Consider the following 12,968-nt stretch of genomic DNA (forward strand, 5'->3'; position numbering starts at 1 on the left):
GGAAAATAATCATTTTTTAACCATCATGATAAAGACTGATTCTGCAGATAAAGTCAGGATGCATGGTAACTAACTATATGATAAAAATGAACAGAAAACAAGACAAAATAATGTTTACATAATCCAGAGAGAGTGTCAAGGCAAAAATGAAAGAGAAATTTGCAAGAAAGAAAAAATAATTCTACCACATATGAAACAATGGTCTAATTCTTTTTAAGACTTAAAATATGCTTATTTGATTGGATTATCATAAAAGCATTTCACATACATCTCATGAATGAATATACAGTAACTAACATGGAGTGATTGGAAATAATATATATAATAGCATAGTAAGTACCTACCCAGGTGACAATCTTCTTTTTCTCTTGCTTCCCATTTGCGGCTGTCCACATATGCTGCAGAAAGTAGGCATCTTTTACCTGAGGAAAAAAACAATTACCTCAACAGGCATGGTTTCAATACATGTTCAGTTTATACATGTGTTTTTATTAAGCATATCTTTGCCACATTTTCCATTTACTAGACTATTTAAAGATCTGTTATGAAACTGTAACCAATATTGCACAGGTTTACAATTCAGTTCATGACAACATGCATTCAACCTCTCACAGGAAGAAAATGCAGAAAACCTGTTAAAATTTCTGTTATAATATTATGAGTAAAACTGCTGCTGATTTTGTTCCTAATACTTTAGACCCTAGGAGCCATTTGTTTCTACTGACAAAGAGCCTAGATAAGCCTTAAAATTCCTTCTTAGAACCCCAAATACTTGCTAAATGGTTGCTTAACTCATTAAATGACTTTATCATCATTAGTTAGTCCTAAAAATTTTCCATCTGACTTGGATCAGCACATTTACCCTTATTTCACATACAGCAGAGAGTACCGAGCACCTAGTGGGTAAAGAAGAGGAATCTAACAAGCCAAACCTGCGGTAACCCACAAGATGACACCTGTGACAATGCCTGGCATGTGACAGTGCTCAACAGACAAGAGCTCAAGGAATAAATGAGAAAGGAGGAATGACAACTGAAAGTCAAAACTTATCCTTCAAAGACACCATCGAGAAAGAGAAAGGATAACTCAGAACAGGAGGAAAATATCTGCACATCATTTATCTGATTAGAGACTTGTACCCAGAATCTCAGGTTCCTCAGAAACCTGTATGCAGGTCGAGAAGTAACAGTTAGAAACGGACATGGAATAATGGACTGGTTCCAAATAAGGAAAGGAGTACATCAAGGCTGTATATTATCACTCTGCTTATTTATTATATGCAGAGTACATCATGCAAAATGCCAGATTGGATGAAGCACAAGCTGGAATCAAGATTGCCAGGAGGTATCAATAACCTCAGATATGCAGATAACATCACCCTTATAGCAGAGTGAAGAGGAATTAAAGAGCCTCCTGATGAAGGTGAAAGAGGAGACTGAAAAAACTTGGTTAAAACTCAGCATTCAAAAAATGAAGATCAAGGCATCTGGTCCCATCACTTCATGGCAAATAGATGGGTAAACAATGGAAAGAGTGACAGACTTAATTTTCTGGGCTCCAAAATCACTTGCAGATGGTGACAGCCGCCAGGAAATTAAAAGACACTTGCTCCTTGGAAGGAAAGTTATGACCTACCTGGACAGCATATTCAAAAGCAGAGACATTACTTTGCCGACAAATGTCCATCTAGTCAAGGCTATGGTTTGTCCAGTAGTCATGTACGGATGTAAGCTGGACCATAAAGAAGGCTGTACACTGCAGAATTGATGCTTTCAAACTGTGGTGTTGGAGAAGACTCTTGAGAGTCCTCTGGATTGCAAGGAGATCAAATGAGTCAATTCTAAAGGAAATCAGTCCTGAATATTCACTGGAATAACTGATGCTGAAGCTCCAATACTTTGGCCACCTGATGTGAAGAACTGACTCATTGGAAAAGACCCTGATGCTGGGAAAGATTGAAGGCAGGAGAAGGGGACGACAGAGGATGAGATGGTTGGATGGCACTGCCGACTCGATGAACATGAGTTTGAGCAAGCTCCAGGAGACGGTGAAGGACAGGGAAGCCTGGCATGCTGCAGTCCATGGGGTCACAAACAGCTGGACATGACTGAGTGACTGAACAACAACCAAGAAAAAAAAAAAACTCTTACAACTCAAAATTTAAAAAGACAACTCAACAGAAAAATGGGCAAAGGATCTGAACAAACATTTCTAAAACACACACACACATATAAATTGAACACACATAAATATATGGCCAATAAGTATATGGAAAGATGTTTAATATCATTTCCCATTAAGGAAATGCAAAATATACTGAAATACAACTACACATCCACTTAGGATGGCTATGATCAAAAAGGCAGATGATAACAGCTGTTGATAAGGATGTAGAGAAATCTGGCTCATGCATGGCTGGTATGAATGTAAAATGGTGCAGCCACACTGGAAAAGTTTGGCAGATCTGCAGAATGTTAACATGGAGTTACTAGGTAACCCAACAATTCCATTTTCACATATGTACCTAAGAGAAATGAAATCATGGATCCACACAAAAAATTGTATACAACATTATTCATAATAGCCAAAAAGGAAAAATGCAAATATCCATCAATTTATGAATGGATAAACAAAATGTGGCATATTCTTATGAAAGGCACACTATTGAGCAATAAGAAGTACTGATACATGCTACATGGATGAACCTTAAAAATATTATGCTAAGGAAAAGCCTGTCACAAAAGATTACATATTACATAATTCCATTTATATGCAATGTCTGCAACAGGGAAATCTATAGAGACAGAGGTGTATTGGTTGCCTAGATCTGGAGGGTAGAGGGTCAAGAAAACCTGGGGGGAAATGGGACGTAACTGCTAATGAGTACCGGGTTTTTTTTGAGGTGATGAAAATCTCCTAAATTGATTGTGGTGACAGCTGCTGCAAAACCCTGTGTACATAACAAAAAACCTAGGTAAGCATTAAATTGACCACTTTAGATGAATGTAAACTAAATCTAAATAAAGCTGTTTAAAAAAATTAAAAAGGAATGAATGGCAGACAGTTACCTGAAGGTCACAGCAGACCATAACCAAACATGGGAAGGCATGGGAGCTGATTACACACACTATTAGGACGCTACTGTTATTTTCTATCCATTTCCCAACTATAACAAATATAAACACACCTGTGTGTATTTATACACAAACCAGTCCCTCCTTTGTCTTCAGCAGGGGTTATGTCAGACTTTACTAGAATACTACGTATAAATCTGAGGTCTAAAGCTTAAGCAACGATGCAATAATATTAAAAGCTCCCAAAGACTGCCTCAAAAGGGAATAAAAATATTTTTTGATGTTTGGAACTCAGAATACATTTTTCACAGAGACGATGTTGTAAACTGTCAGTTACATTCCTATATCTGTCAAGAAGGATGAATAAAATCCAACGGCACTGATGGCATTGCATTAGGTGTGCAGTTGTACACCAGGGTCAGGAGTGAGCAGACCAGATCCTGCAGTTTTAAGTGAAGGAGTTGGCTGGGTGATATTTAAGGTCTCTGCATGCTCTAACACTCTGACATAGAGCCAAAACACACAATTCAGATAACCCATTCATAATTTATGATAGCATTTCTGCGCAAACTGAATTCCAATTTATAAAACCAGGTAGACTGCTGCTCCCTTCTGTGGGAAAAAAGTACAGCCCTTTTCTCTACATGAGCATAAGCTGAGGAGGGGACGAAAGTGCTGAGACGCTTCAGCCATGTCTGACTCTTTTGTGACCCTATGGACTGTAGCCCTCCAGGCTCCTCTGTCCAAGGGATTCTTCAGGCAAGAATACTGGAATGGGCTGCCATGCCCTCCTCCAAGGGGTCTTCCAGACCCAGGGATCGAACCCACGTCTCTTATGTCTCCTGCATTGGCAGGTGGATTCTTTACCACTAGGGCCGCCTAGGAAGCCCAGTTCAGGCAGTTCAGTCGCTCAGTGGTGTCCGACTCTTTGCGACCCCATGGACTGCAGCATGCCAGGCTTCCCTGTTCTTCACCAACTCCCAGAGTTGACTCAAACTCACATCCTTTGAGTCGGTGATGCCATCCAACCATCTCATGCTCTGTTGTCCCCTACTCCTCCCGCCTTCAATCTTTCCCAGCATCAGAGTCTTTTCAAATGAATCCGTTCTTCACATCAGGTGGCCAAAGTACTGGAGTTTCAGCTTCAACATCAGTCCTTCCAATGAATATTCAGGACTAATTTCCTTTAGGATGGACTGGTTGGATCTCCTTGAAGTCCAAGGGACTCTCAAGAGTCTTCTCCAACACCACAGAGCAAAAGCATCAATTCTTCAGCGCTCAACTCTCTTTATAGTCCAACTCTCACATCCATACATGACTACTGGAAAAACCATAGCTTTGACTAGCTGGATCTTTGTTGGCAAAGTAATGTCTCTGCTTTTGAATATGCTGTCTAGGTTGATCATAACTTTTCTTCCAAGGAGGAAGTGTCTTTTAATTTCATGGCTGCAGTCACCATCTGAAGTGATTTTGGAGCCCCCCAAAATAAAGTCTGTCACTGTTTCCATTGATTCCTATCTATTTGCCAGGAAGTGATGGGACCAGATGCCATGATCTTAGTTTTCTGAATGTTCAGTTTTAAGTCAACTTTTTCACTCTCCTCTTGCACTTTCATCAAGAGGCTCTTTAGTTCTTCTTCACTTTCTGCCGTAAGTGTGGTGATATCTGTGTATCAGAGGTTATTGATATTTCTCCTGGCAATCTTGATTCCAGTTTGTGCTTCATCCACTCCAGCATTTCTCATGATGTACTCTGCATATAAGTTAAATAAGCAGGGTGACAATATACAGCCTTGATGGACTCCTTTCCTTATTTAGAACCAGTCTGTTGTTCCATGTCCAGTTCTAACTATTGCTTCTTGACCTGCATACAGATTTCTCAGGAGGCAGGTCAGGTGGTCTGGAAATCCCGTCTCTTTCAGAATTTTCCACAGTTTGTTGTGATCCACACAGTCAAAGGCTTTGGCATAGCCGATAAAGCAGAATTAGATGTTTTCCTGGAACTCTCTTGTTTTCTTTGATGGTCCGATGGATGTTGGCAATTTGATCTCTGGTTCCTCTGCCTTTTCTAAATCCAGCTTGAACATCTGGAAGTTCTCAGTTCATGTACTGTTGAAGCCTAGCTTGGTGAATATTGAGCATTACTTTGCTAGCATGTGAGATGTGTGCAATTGTGTGGTAGTTTGAGCATTCTTTGGCATTGCCTTTCTTTGGGATTGGAATGAAAACTGACTGCTGACTGAGTGGTCACTGCTGAGTTGTCCAGATTTGCTGGCATATTGAGTGCAGCACTTTCACAGCATCATCTTTGAGGATCTGAAATAGCTCAACTGGGATTCCATCACCTCCACTAGCTTTGTTTGTAGTGATGCTTCCTAAGGCCCACCTGGCTTTGCATTCCAGGATGTCCGGCTCCAGGTGAGTAATCATACCATCGTGATTACCAGGGTCATGAAGATCTTTTTTGTACAGTTCTTCTGTGTATTCTTGCCACCTCTTCTTAGTATCTTCTGTTTCTGTTAGGTCCATACCATTTCTGTCCTTTATTGTGTCCATCTTTGCATGAAATGTTCCCTTGGTATCTCTAATTTTCTTGAAGAGATCTCTAGTCTTTCCCATTCTATTGTTTTCCTGTATTTCTTTGCATTGATCGCTGAGGAAGGCTTTCTTATCTCTCCTTGCTGTTCTTTGGAACTCTGCATTCAAATGGGTATATCTTTCTTTTTCTCCTTTGCCTTTTGCTTCTCTTCTTTTCACAGCTATTTGTAAGGCCTTAAATTGAAGTTTAACAGACTTAAACTGAAGAAAGTAGGGAAAGTCACTAGACCATTCAGGTATGACCTTAATCAAATCCCTTACGATTATACAGTGGAAGTAACAAATAGTTTCAAGGGATTAGATCTGTTAGAGTGCCTGAAGAACTATGGACGGAGGTTCGTGATATTGTACAGGAGGCAGTGATCAAGACCATCCCCAAGAAAAAGAAATGCAAAAAGGCAAAATGGTTGTCTGAGCAGGCCTTACAAATAGCTGCGAAAAGAAGAGAGGTGAAAGAAAGCCCAAGGAGGGGACTGTTAAGCTATATATTCCAGGACACCAGTGACTTACATATTCTCTACTTGTTATTACATTTTCTTACTTATTCTCCATTTCTTCTCCTAACATATGTTTTATTCTAGCATAAGACATCAGCCCTCCTTATTCTAAAGTCAGAAAAAACCAATCATCTAGAATTATGTTCATGATTTTGGTCTGGGAGACATAAAGCAGGGAGGTGATGGTGGGGAAAGACAGTAGTCCCAGAATGTCCTGTGTGTGATTGTTCAAGGGGATCACATGACTGAAAACAAAGTAAGTTAGGACTAGTAAATTTATAAAACATAAGCCCAGTAACTTTCAAATACATGAACTTTAACTGCTTGCTTACCATCCCTGGTGACTCAGATGGTAAAGAATCCACCTGCAGTGTGGGAGACCTGGGTTTGATCCCTGGGTTGGGAAGATCCCCTGGAGGAGGGTACGGCAACCCACTCCAGTCTTCTTGTCTGAGCGACTAAGCACACATCATTTCCTATCTCCATTGAGGACAGAATGAAAGGAAATGGGTATAAGGATAAAGAAATTAAACTTGGCAAGTGGAAAATTTTCCTAATAGAAACCAATGGCAAACAGAGCAATGAGTTATCCAGTGTTGTAGGCAGAATAATGTCTCCCCCAAAAATGTCCATGTCCTAATCCCCAGAACCTGTGAATGTTAGGGTACATGGCAATGGGGGATTAAGGTGACAGATGGAATTAAGACCGCTTCTCAGGTGGCTCGGCAGTAAATTGTCCACCTGCAATGCAGCAGACAAGAGAATTCAATCCCTGGATCAGGAAGATCCCCCAGAGAAGGAAAAGGCAACCCATTCCAGTATTCTTGCTTGGGAAATTCCATGAACAGAGGAGCCTGGTGGGTTGCAGTCCATGGGGTCGCAAAAAAGTTGGAGGTGACTTAGAAACTAAGTAACAACAACATGGAATTAAGATCAGCACATCAGCTGATCATAAAGTGAGGAGACTGTCCAGGGTTATACAGATGGACTCAATGTTTTTGTTTTTTTAGCCACACCTTGAGGCATGTGGGATCTTAGTTCCCCAACTAGGGATTGAACCTGTGCCCCCTGCATTGAAAGCAGAGTCTTAACCACTAGATGGTCAAGGAAGTCCCCAGGTGGATTCAAAGTAATCACAGGTCCTTAAAAAGCAGAAGAGGGAGATACTTTGTTAGTGTGGTGCATGAAAGGCGGAGTGACATGAGAAGGACCTGACTTGCTACTGTTAGTTTTGAAGACGTTTGAGAAACAGGCCATCAGCCAAGGAATGCAGGTGTGTTTCCAGAAGATGGAAAAGGCTAGAAAAACAGATTCACCCCTAAAGATTTTTGAAGGGAATACATCGCTTTCAAAACCTTGATTGATTTTAGCACAGTAAGACTCTGTATCAGACTTCTGACATACAGAACAGTAAGGTAATAAATCTATGTTGTTTTAAGTCACCAAATTTGTGGTAATTTGTTACAGCAGCAATAGGAAATTACTCTACCTTAAGACAGACATTCGATTTTCTGTAAACCTTTTAAATCAGGATATTCATCTTTCTGAGATAGCTGGTAGTTGAGAGGTCTGTATATTAATATTAAAACCAGAAAGAATTTCTATGAAGTCAGGAAGAATGTTGAGTGGACAATGAAAATGGAAAATCTAGATCAGCTTCTCCAACTTTAATGTGCATATGAATCTCATTTAAATGAAGATTCTGATTCAGCATGCCTGGGGTGGGAACAGAGAATCTGCATTTCTGAAAGTTCCCAGGTAATGATGATTTTGACCCTCAGACAACAATGAAGTAGCAAGGGGATAGGATGGTATCAACCTCACAAGTTTAGCTCTCTGAGACCATTTAACCCCACTCTAACTATGCCACCCAAGCAGATAAACCCATCTTGAACCTGCTTACCCTTGAGGCAGTCAACTTTTAGAGCAACAATATTCAAAGATAACTACCCACTGAAAAATGAATATTTCCTCTACTTAATTCTGCCTCCAAAGACCAGGGTTTTGAAGCTTAGTAAGTACTTATTTATAAAAAACTTATTTTTTGTATAGTTAATTTGGCTTTTGGTAAAATGTCTCCAAACATGTTTCCCATCCAAAGGGAAGCAGTGTGATTGTGAACACAGATAGGCTTTAGAGTCACAAAATCTAAATGTGAATCCTGCCGTTGCTGCTGCTGCTAAGTCGCTTCAGTCATGTCTGACTCTGTGTGACCCCATAGACGGCAGCCCACCAGGCTCCCCCGTCCCTGGGATTCTCCAGGCAAGAACACTGGAGCGGGTTGCCATTTCCTTCTCCAATGTGAATCCTAGCCTTCCATAAATATTATGAAAATCTGGACAAGTTACATCAGGCCTCTTAGCCTTTTTCTTCACATGGAAAATGGGGAAATACTGTATCATAATTTAAACGAGGACATATACAATAGTAGGTGCTTCGCCTAATGTCCACTATGTAGTAAGTGCCCAATAAGTTCCCTTCTCTAGCCTCTACTTATACTGAACTCCTTTTTTGGTTCACCTCAATAAATCTTGCTTCCATCCTGTTGATTATTTTAGTTGCCTTTATTTATCTGTTGTAAGAAGAACTGATGGAAGTACCAACGTATTCCAAATACCGATTTGTCATGAGTGTGTATGAATTTTTTTCCTCTTTTATCCTCTAATGGTTTCAGATGTTTTGACGACTTAAAGTAAAGCTCCTTTTCAGCATTCTCAAACCCCCAGTGGTCAATAATGTACCATTTTATTTTGGGGTTTCCCTGGTGGCTCAGTGGTAAAGAATCACCCTGCCAATGCAGGAGACACAGGTCTGATCCCTAGGTTTCGAAGATCCCCTGGAGAAGGGAATGGCAACTCCATTTTTCTTCCCTGGGAAACCCCATTGACAGAGGAACCTAGCAGGCTATGGTTCATAGGGTCGCAAAAGAGTTGGACACAACTTACTGACCAACATGACATCTTATATTACTTGCCTTATAGCCTCTAGTTCCTGATTTCAAGACTCGTTTCATCTGTGGTCTAACCCAGTTCTTGCAATATAACTTTCTGCAATAAAGGAGCTATCCACTACAGTAGCTACTAGCCACAGGTGTCTACTGAGCACTTAAAATGTAGCTAATGTTGGGCTTCCCTTGTACCCACTCCAGTATTCTTGCCTGGAGAATCCCATGGACAGAGGAGCCGAGCAGGCTAGAGTCCATTGGGTTGCAATTCGTACACGACTTAGCGACTAAACCACCACCACCAATGTGACTAAGGAACAGAATTTTAAAATTTAAACTAATTGAAATAGCCACCAACAGCTCGAGGCCACAACAGGGGAATAACACAGGTGTAATTGATCACAAGTTCACCATTTCAATCACAGATCAAAATGGTAACTGGAAATTGTCTCAATTCACCGTTATTTAACTTCCATTCCCTCCTTAGGATGACTGGTCCCAAACATTCCAAGCAACTATGATACTTTCTCTGATTAACAATACAAGGTATTGTTTAATTTGAAAAGCATTTAGTAACAACCCTAAGTAAGTACACTAGTAAACAGCTACAACTCTAATCCTTACTGAGGTGCCAAGTACTGGGCAGACAACTTTACCTAAAGTGTGGCAAGAAATATTTTCATTAGCTAGGTCAACCAGCTAACTCTCAGAAAATTTCTGGTGGCCTAGGATAAGGTTTCACGTTTATGTGTGGAGAAAAACTGTATGTGTTTCTTTTGAATAGGGCCTAGAGAAAGTACGTCAGAAAGAGTGCATAATAAGCATTGGAAAAACCAGTGGTGATTACTGTAGCCGAATCATATAATCAGACACACCTGTCAGGATTTAGCTTCTGTAAATTAAAAAAAGTTTTTCTCAATGTCTTCATCAGCAGGTCCTTTAAACAAGTTTCGAGTGAGCCGTCATTCACTCAGATATCAAAGTATTTCAAAACTATTAGCATTTACTGTTTGAATGGAAAACTTGGGCGAAGAAAGGTCAACCAAATTGTGCCCAAGGTCATCAGGTAAACTGAGATTAGTAACGAGAAATTCATCCACCCAGTGAAAACCAGGGTCCAGCCACGCGTCAGGTCTTGACAACGTTTATGACGCCCCTCTGAAGAAACAACAGCGAGAGAAATTTCACAGCCCCAGGGAGGGCGGGAGGGGGGGTCATATTTGGGCTTTTCAGGGGCAGCAAGAAGACCACCCGAACACATAAACGCGGCAAATCATCCGCAGAAGTTCTCATACCAGGACTTGCTCTGCTCTTCACACCTCTGGATTCTTAAGAAGACACTATTTTAGGGAGGGAGATGGGTCAGAGACCTTACCTCCCCTTTCTGATGCTACCAAACACCTCAAATGGTTTCCTCTTTCCTTAAAAGTCCATTACTCCTTTTACTCAAGGAACAGAGTTCTCAGGGGGCCTAAAGAAGCAGCCCCACGAAAGAAGCAGACACTGACCTGCCAGAGAGAGCTGAGGCAGGGACACATTCCGCGCCAGGACGATCCCGCGCCGCACCACGGGGGCCGCCATCTTGGAGCATACCAAAAGGAATGCTGGGGGAGGCGGGCAGAGGAAGGGGTGGAGTCACGGTCGACGCTCCGCCCCCTCCCCGGCTCCCGCAGTTGGTGCGGCCCGGAACAGCATGGCGGCTACCTTTCGGCCCCCGAAGCAAGTCCTTCTACTGCAGGCGCTGCGGAGTTTGGTGTATCCCTGGGTGGGAGGCTCTGGTTCTACCTGCTGCCTCTGCCCTCTCGGAGGTATCCGCGGCCTCGGGCCTTGAAATAGGGAATGGGTGGGACAGAAGGGAGCTTTACATCTCAGTCGGCGTCTCTTTGGAGAAATAACAGCGCCCCAGTCAATCTGGCCGAGAGCAACCGAGCATGCCCTCGCCCTCTGCTCCTGGGTGCAGTGGTGGTCTCTGCCTTTCGTGAACGCCCGTGTGCCGGGGAATCAAAGGACAGCTGGGCTGGTTCTTGACCTTGGGGCTGTAGTATTTCCTCGGATGGAGCTGTGCTGCTTCCCGGGAACACCCCCCTCCGCCTTGGGCCTACTATTCTGTAGAGTTTGGGACCGGAGGAGGTCTAAGACTAGAGTCCAGCTCTAACTAACAATCTGAAAGGCTCTGAGCAGCTTTCTTTATTTACAAAATTATCCCTTAATGTCTTTGTGGAAATGATTAAATTTGACAGTGCTGGCGAATGATAATAAAAGATTTACCACTTTGTGTCAGGCTTTACTATATTTTACATACATTCTTTCCTTTTCTCCTCATACCACCTAGTGAGAGAGGTACTGTTCTCTTCTTCATTAACGAAAGAAAGAAAGTGAAGTCGCTCAGTCGTGTCTGACTCTTTGTGACCACATGGACTGTAGCCTACTAGGCTTCTCCGTCCATATTTTCCAGGCAAGAGTACCAGAATGGGTTGCCATTTCCTTCTCCAGAGGATTTTCCTGACCCAGGGATCGAACCCGGGTCTCCCGCGTTGCAGGCAGACACTTTACCCTCTGAGCCACCAGGGAAGGCCTCATTAACAAAGAAGGATGCTAAGTAATTTGCCCAAGGCTCGAGAAAACTGGCAAAGAAGAGTTCAACAGAAGGCAGTCCTGCTGTAACCACTGCTCACCTTTATAGAAATCAGCAGCAATTTTTGTTGTTACACTGTTATTGTTGTACACAGAGTTCTTATAGTGGACGATTCATTGGCCATGTTCCAGTTCATGCATAACCCAGCATCTTAAAGAAATAATGTTTCCAAAACTCTTCATTTCTGCCAAGTTGTGGTGAGTGAATCCTGATGTATCTAGTGGATATTGAGAGTCCAAATCTGAGAGGTCACAGCTCATTTCGAAAAGGACAATACTGGGAATTCTAGTGGTCACACTATAGCTACTTCTTCTATCCTATATGCTTCTACCTGTTTAAACCAAATCTGGATATATCTGTTTTGTTATCTGTCTTTTGGAGTCCAGATTCTTGTCTACTGTCCCATACACAATCATTAGCTCCTTTCACACACACAGACAAGCCTCCTGGAGGATTTGCATTCTTTGGTAGTTTGGAAATATTTTTTCCCTATGAGAGTGACTGTTATAATTGTACCAGTCTAGTTGGATTATTTCTCGGAGAAGGCAATGGCACCCCACTCCAGTGCTCTTGCCTGGAAAATCCCATGAACAGAGGAGCCTGGTAGGCTGCAGTCCATGGGGTCCTGAAGAGTCGGACACGACTGAGCGACTTCACTTTCACGCATTGTAGGAGGAAATGGCAACCCACTCCAGTGTTCTTGCCTGGAGAATCCCAGGGATGGGGAAGCCTGGTGGGCTGCTGTCTATGGGGTCGCACAGAGTTGGACACGACTGAAGCGACGCAGCAGCAGCAGCAGCAGTTGAATTATTTATACTAAGTGAAGATCAGATCAGTTATTAGAAAGAGATGGTCAAACTCTACACATATTATTTGCTAAGTATAAAATAATCAAAATGATTTTAAAATCATATAAAATCAAAATGATTTTACTTTCTCTGATTTTTAGCTAAAAGATACCTACTTACAGACAGTATTGTGAAATTAAAGGAATTTCAACGTAAGAAGGTGGCTGTTGCATGTAATCTTCCTGGCACCAAAGGTAATCAAATCTATTTCATTCTTTCATTGATCTGTCATTCAACTTTCCTCTGTCTTTATCCCTCTGTCTCTCAATGATTTTGTATCTCAAAAGAAATTGAGATAATTTATTCTTAATTCCTAGTCTGCCCCTGTGTGCACCTTTTATTTCACTCTGTTACTGCAGAGTCTACCATTCTT

The 12,968-nt window shown here is 41.8% G+C and overlaps 2 protein-coding genes across 5 annotated transcripts in view; one reads left to right on the forward strand and one right to left on the reverse strand.

Annotated features, from left to right (window-relative positions):
• The window catches only part of MRPS27 (mitochondrial ribosomal protein S27), a 113,758-nt gene extending 103,010 nt beyond the window's left edge, over positions 1-10,748 (reverse strand). For both annotated transcript variants that reach the window (XM_065905666.1, XM_065905665.1), the window contains exons 1-2: positions 10,621-10,748; positions 345-422 (exon numbers count right to left, since the gene is read on the reverse strand). In XM_065905666.1, coding sequence (XP_065761738.1) covers positions 345-422; positions 10,621-10,693 — 151 coding nt within the window. In that variant the 5' untranslated portion in view covers positions 10,694-10,748. The remainder of the gene's footprint in view (positions 1-344; positions 423-10,620) is intronic.
• Positions 10,749-10,765: 17 nt separating this feature from the next.
• Positions 10,766-12,968, forward strand: part of PTCD2 (pentatricopeptide repeat domain 2) — a 28,551-nt gene continuing 26,348 nt past the window's right edge. The window contains exons 1-2 of one of the 3 annotated variants that reach the window (XM_065905667.1): positions 10,766-10,920; positions 12,697-12,789. In XM_065905667.1, the coding sequence (XP_065761739.1) occupies positions 10,806-10,920; positions 12,697-12,789 (208 nt within the window). In that variant the 5' untranslated portion in view covers positions 10,766-10,805. Of the gene's footprint in view, positions 10,921-12,696; positions 12,790-12,968 lie in introns of those variants that run through there. The other 2 variants (XM_065905668.1, XM_065905670.1) reach the window with 2 other exon arrangements.

This window comes from Muntiacus reevesi, chromosome 14 (assembly GCF_963930625.1).
Source record: "Muntiacus reevesi chromosome 14, mMunRee1.1, whole genome shotgun sequence".
Classification (NCBI taxonomy): Eukaryota; Metazoa; Chordata; class Mammalia; order Artiodactyla; family Cervidae; genus Muntiacus; species Muntiacus reevesi.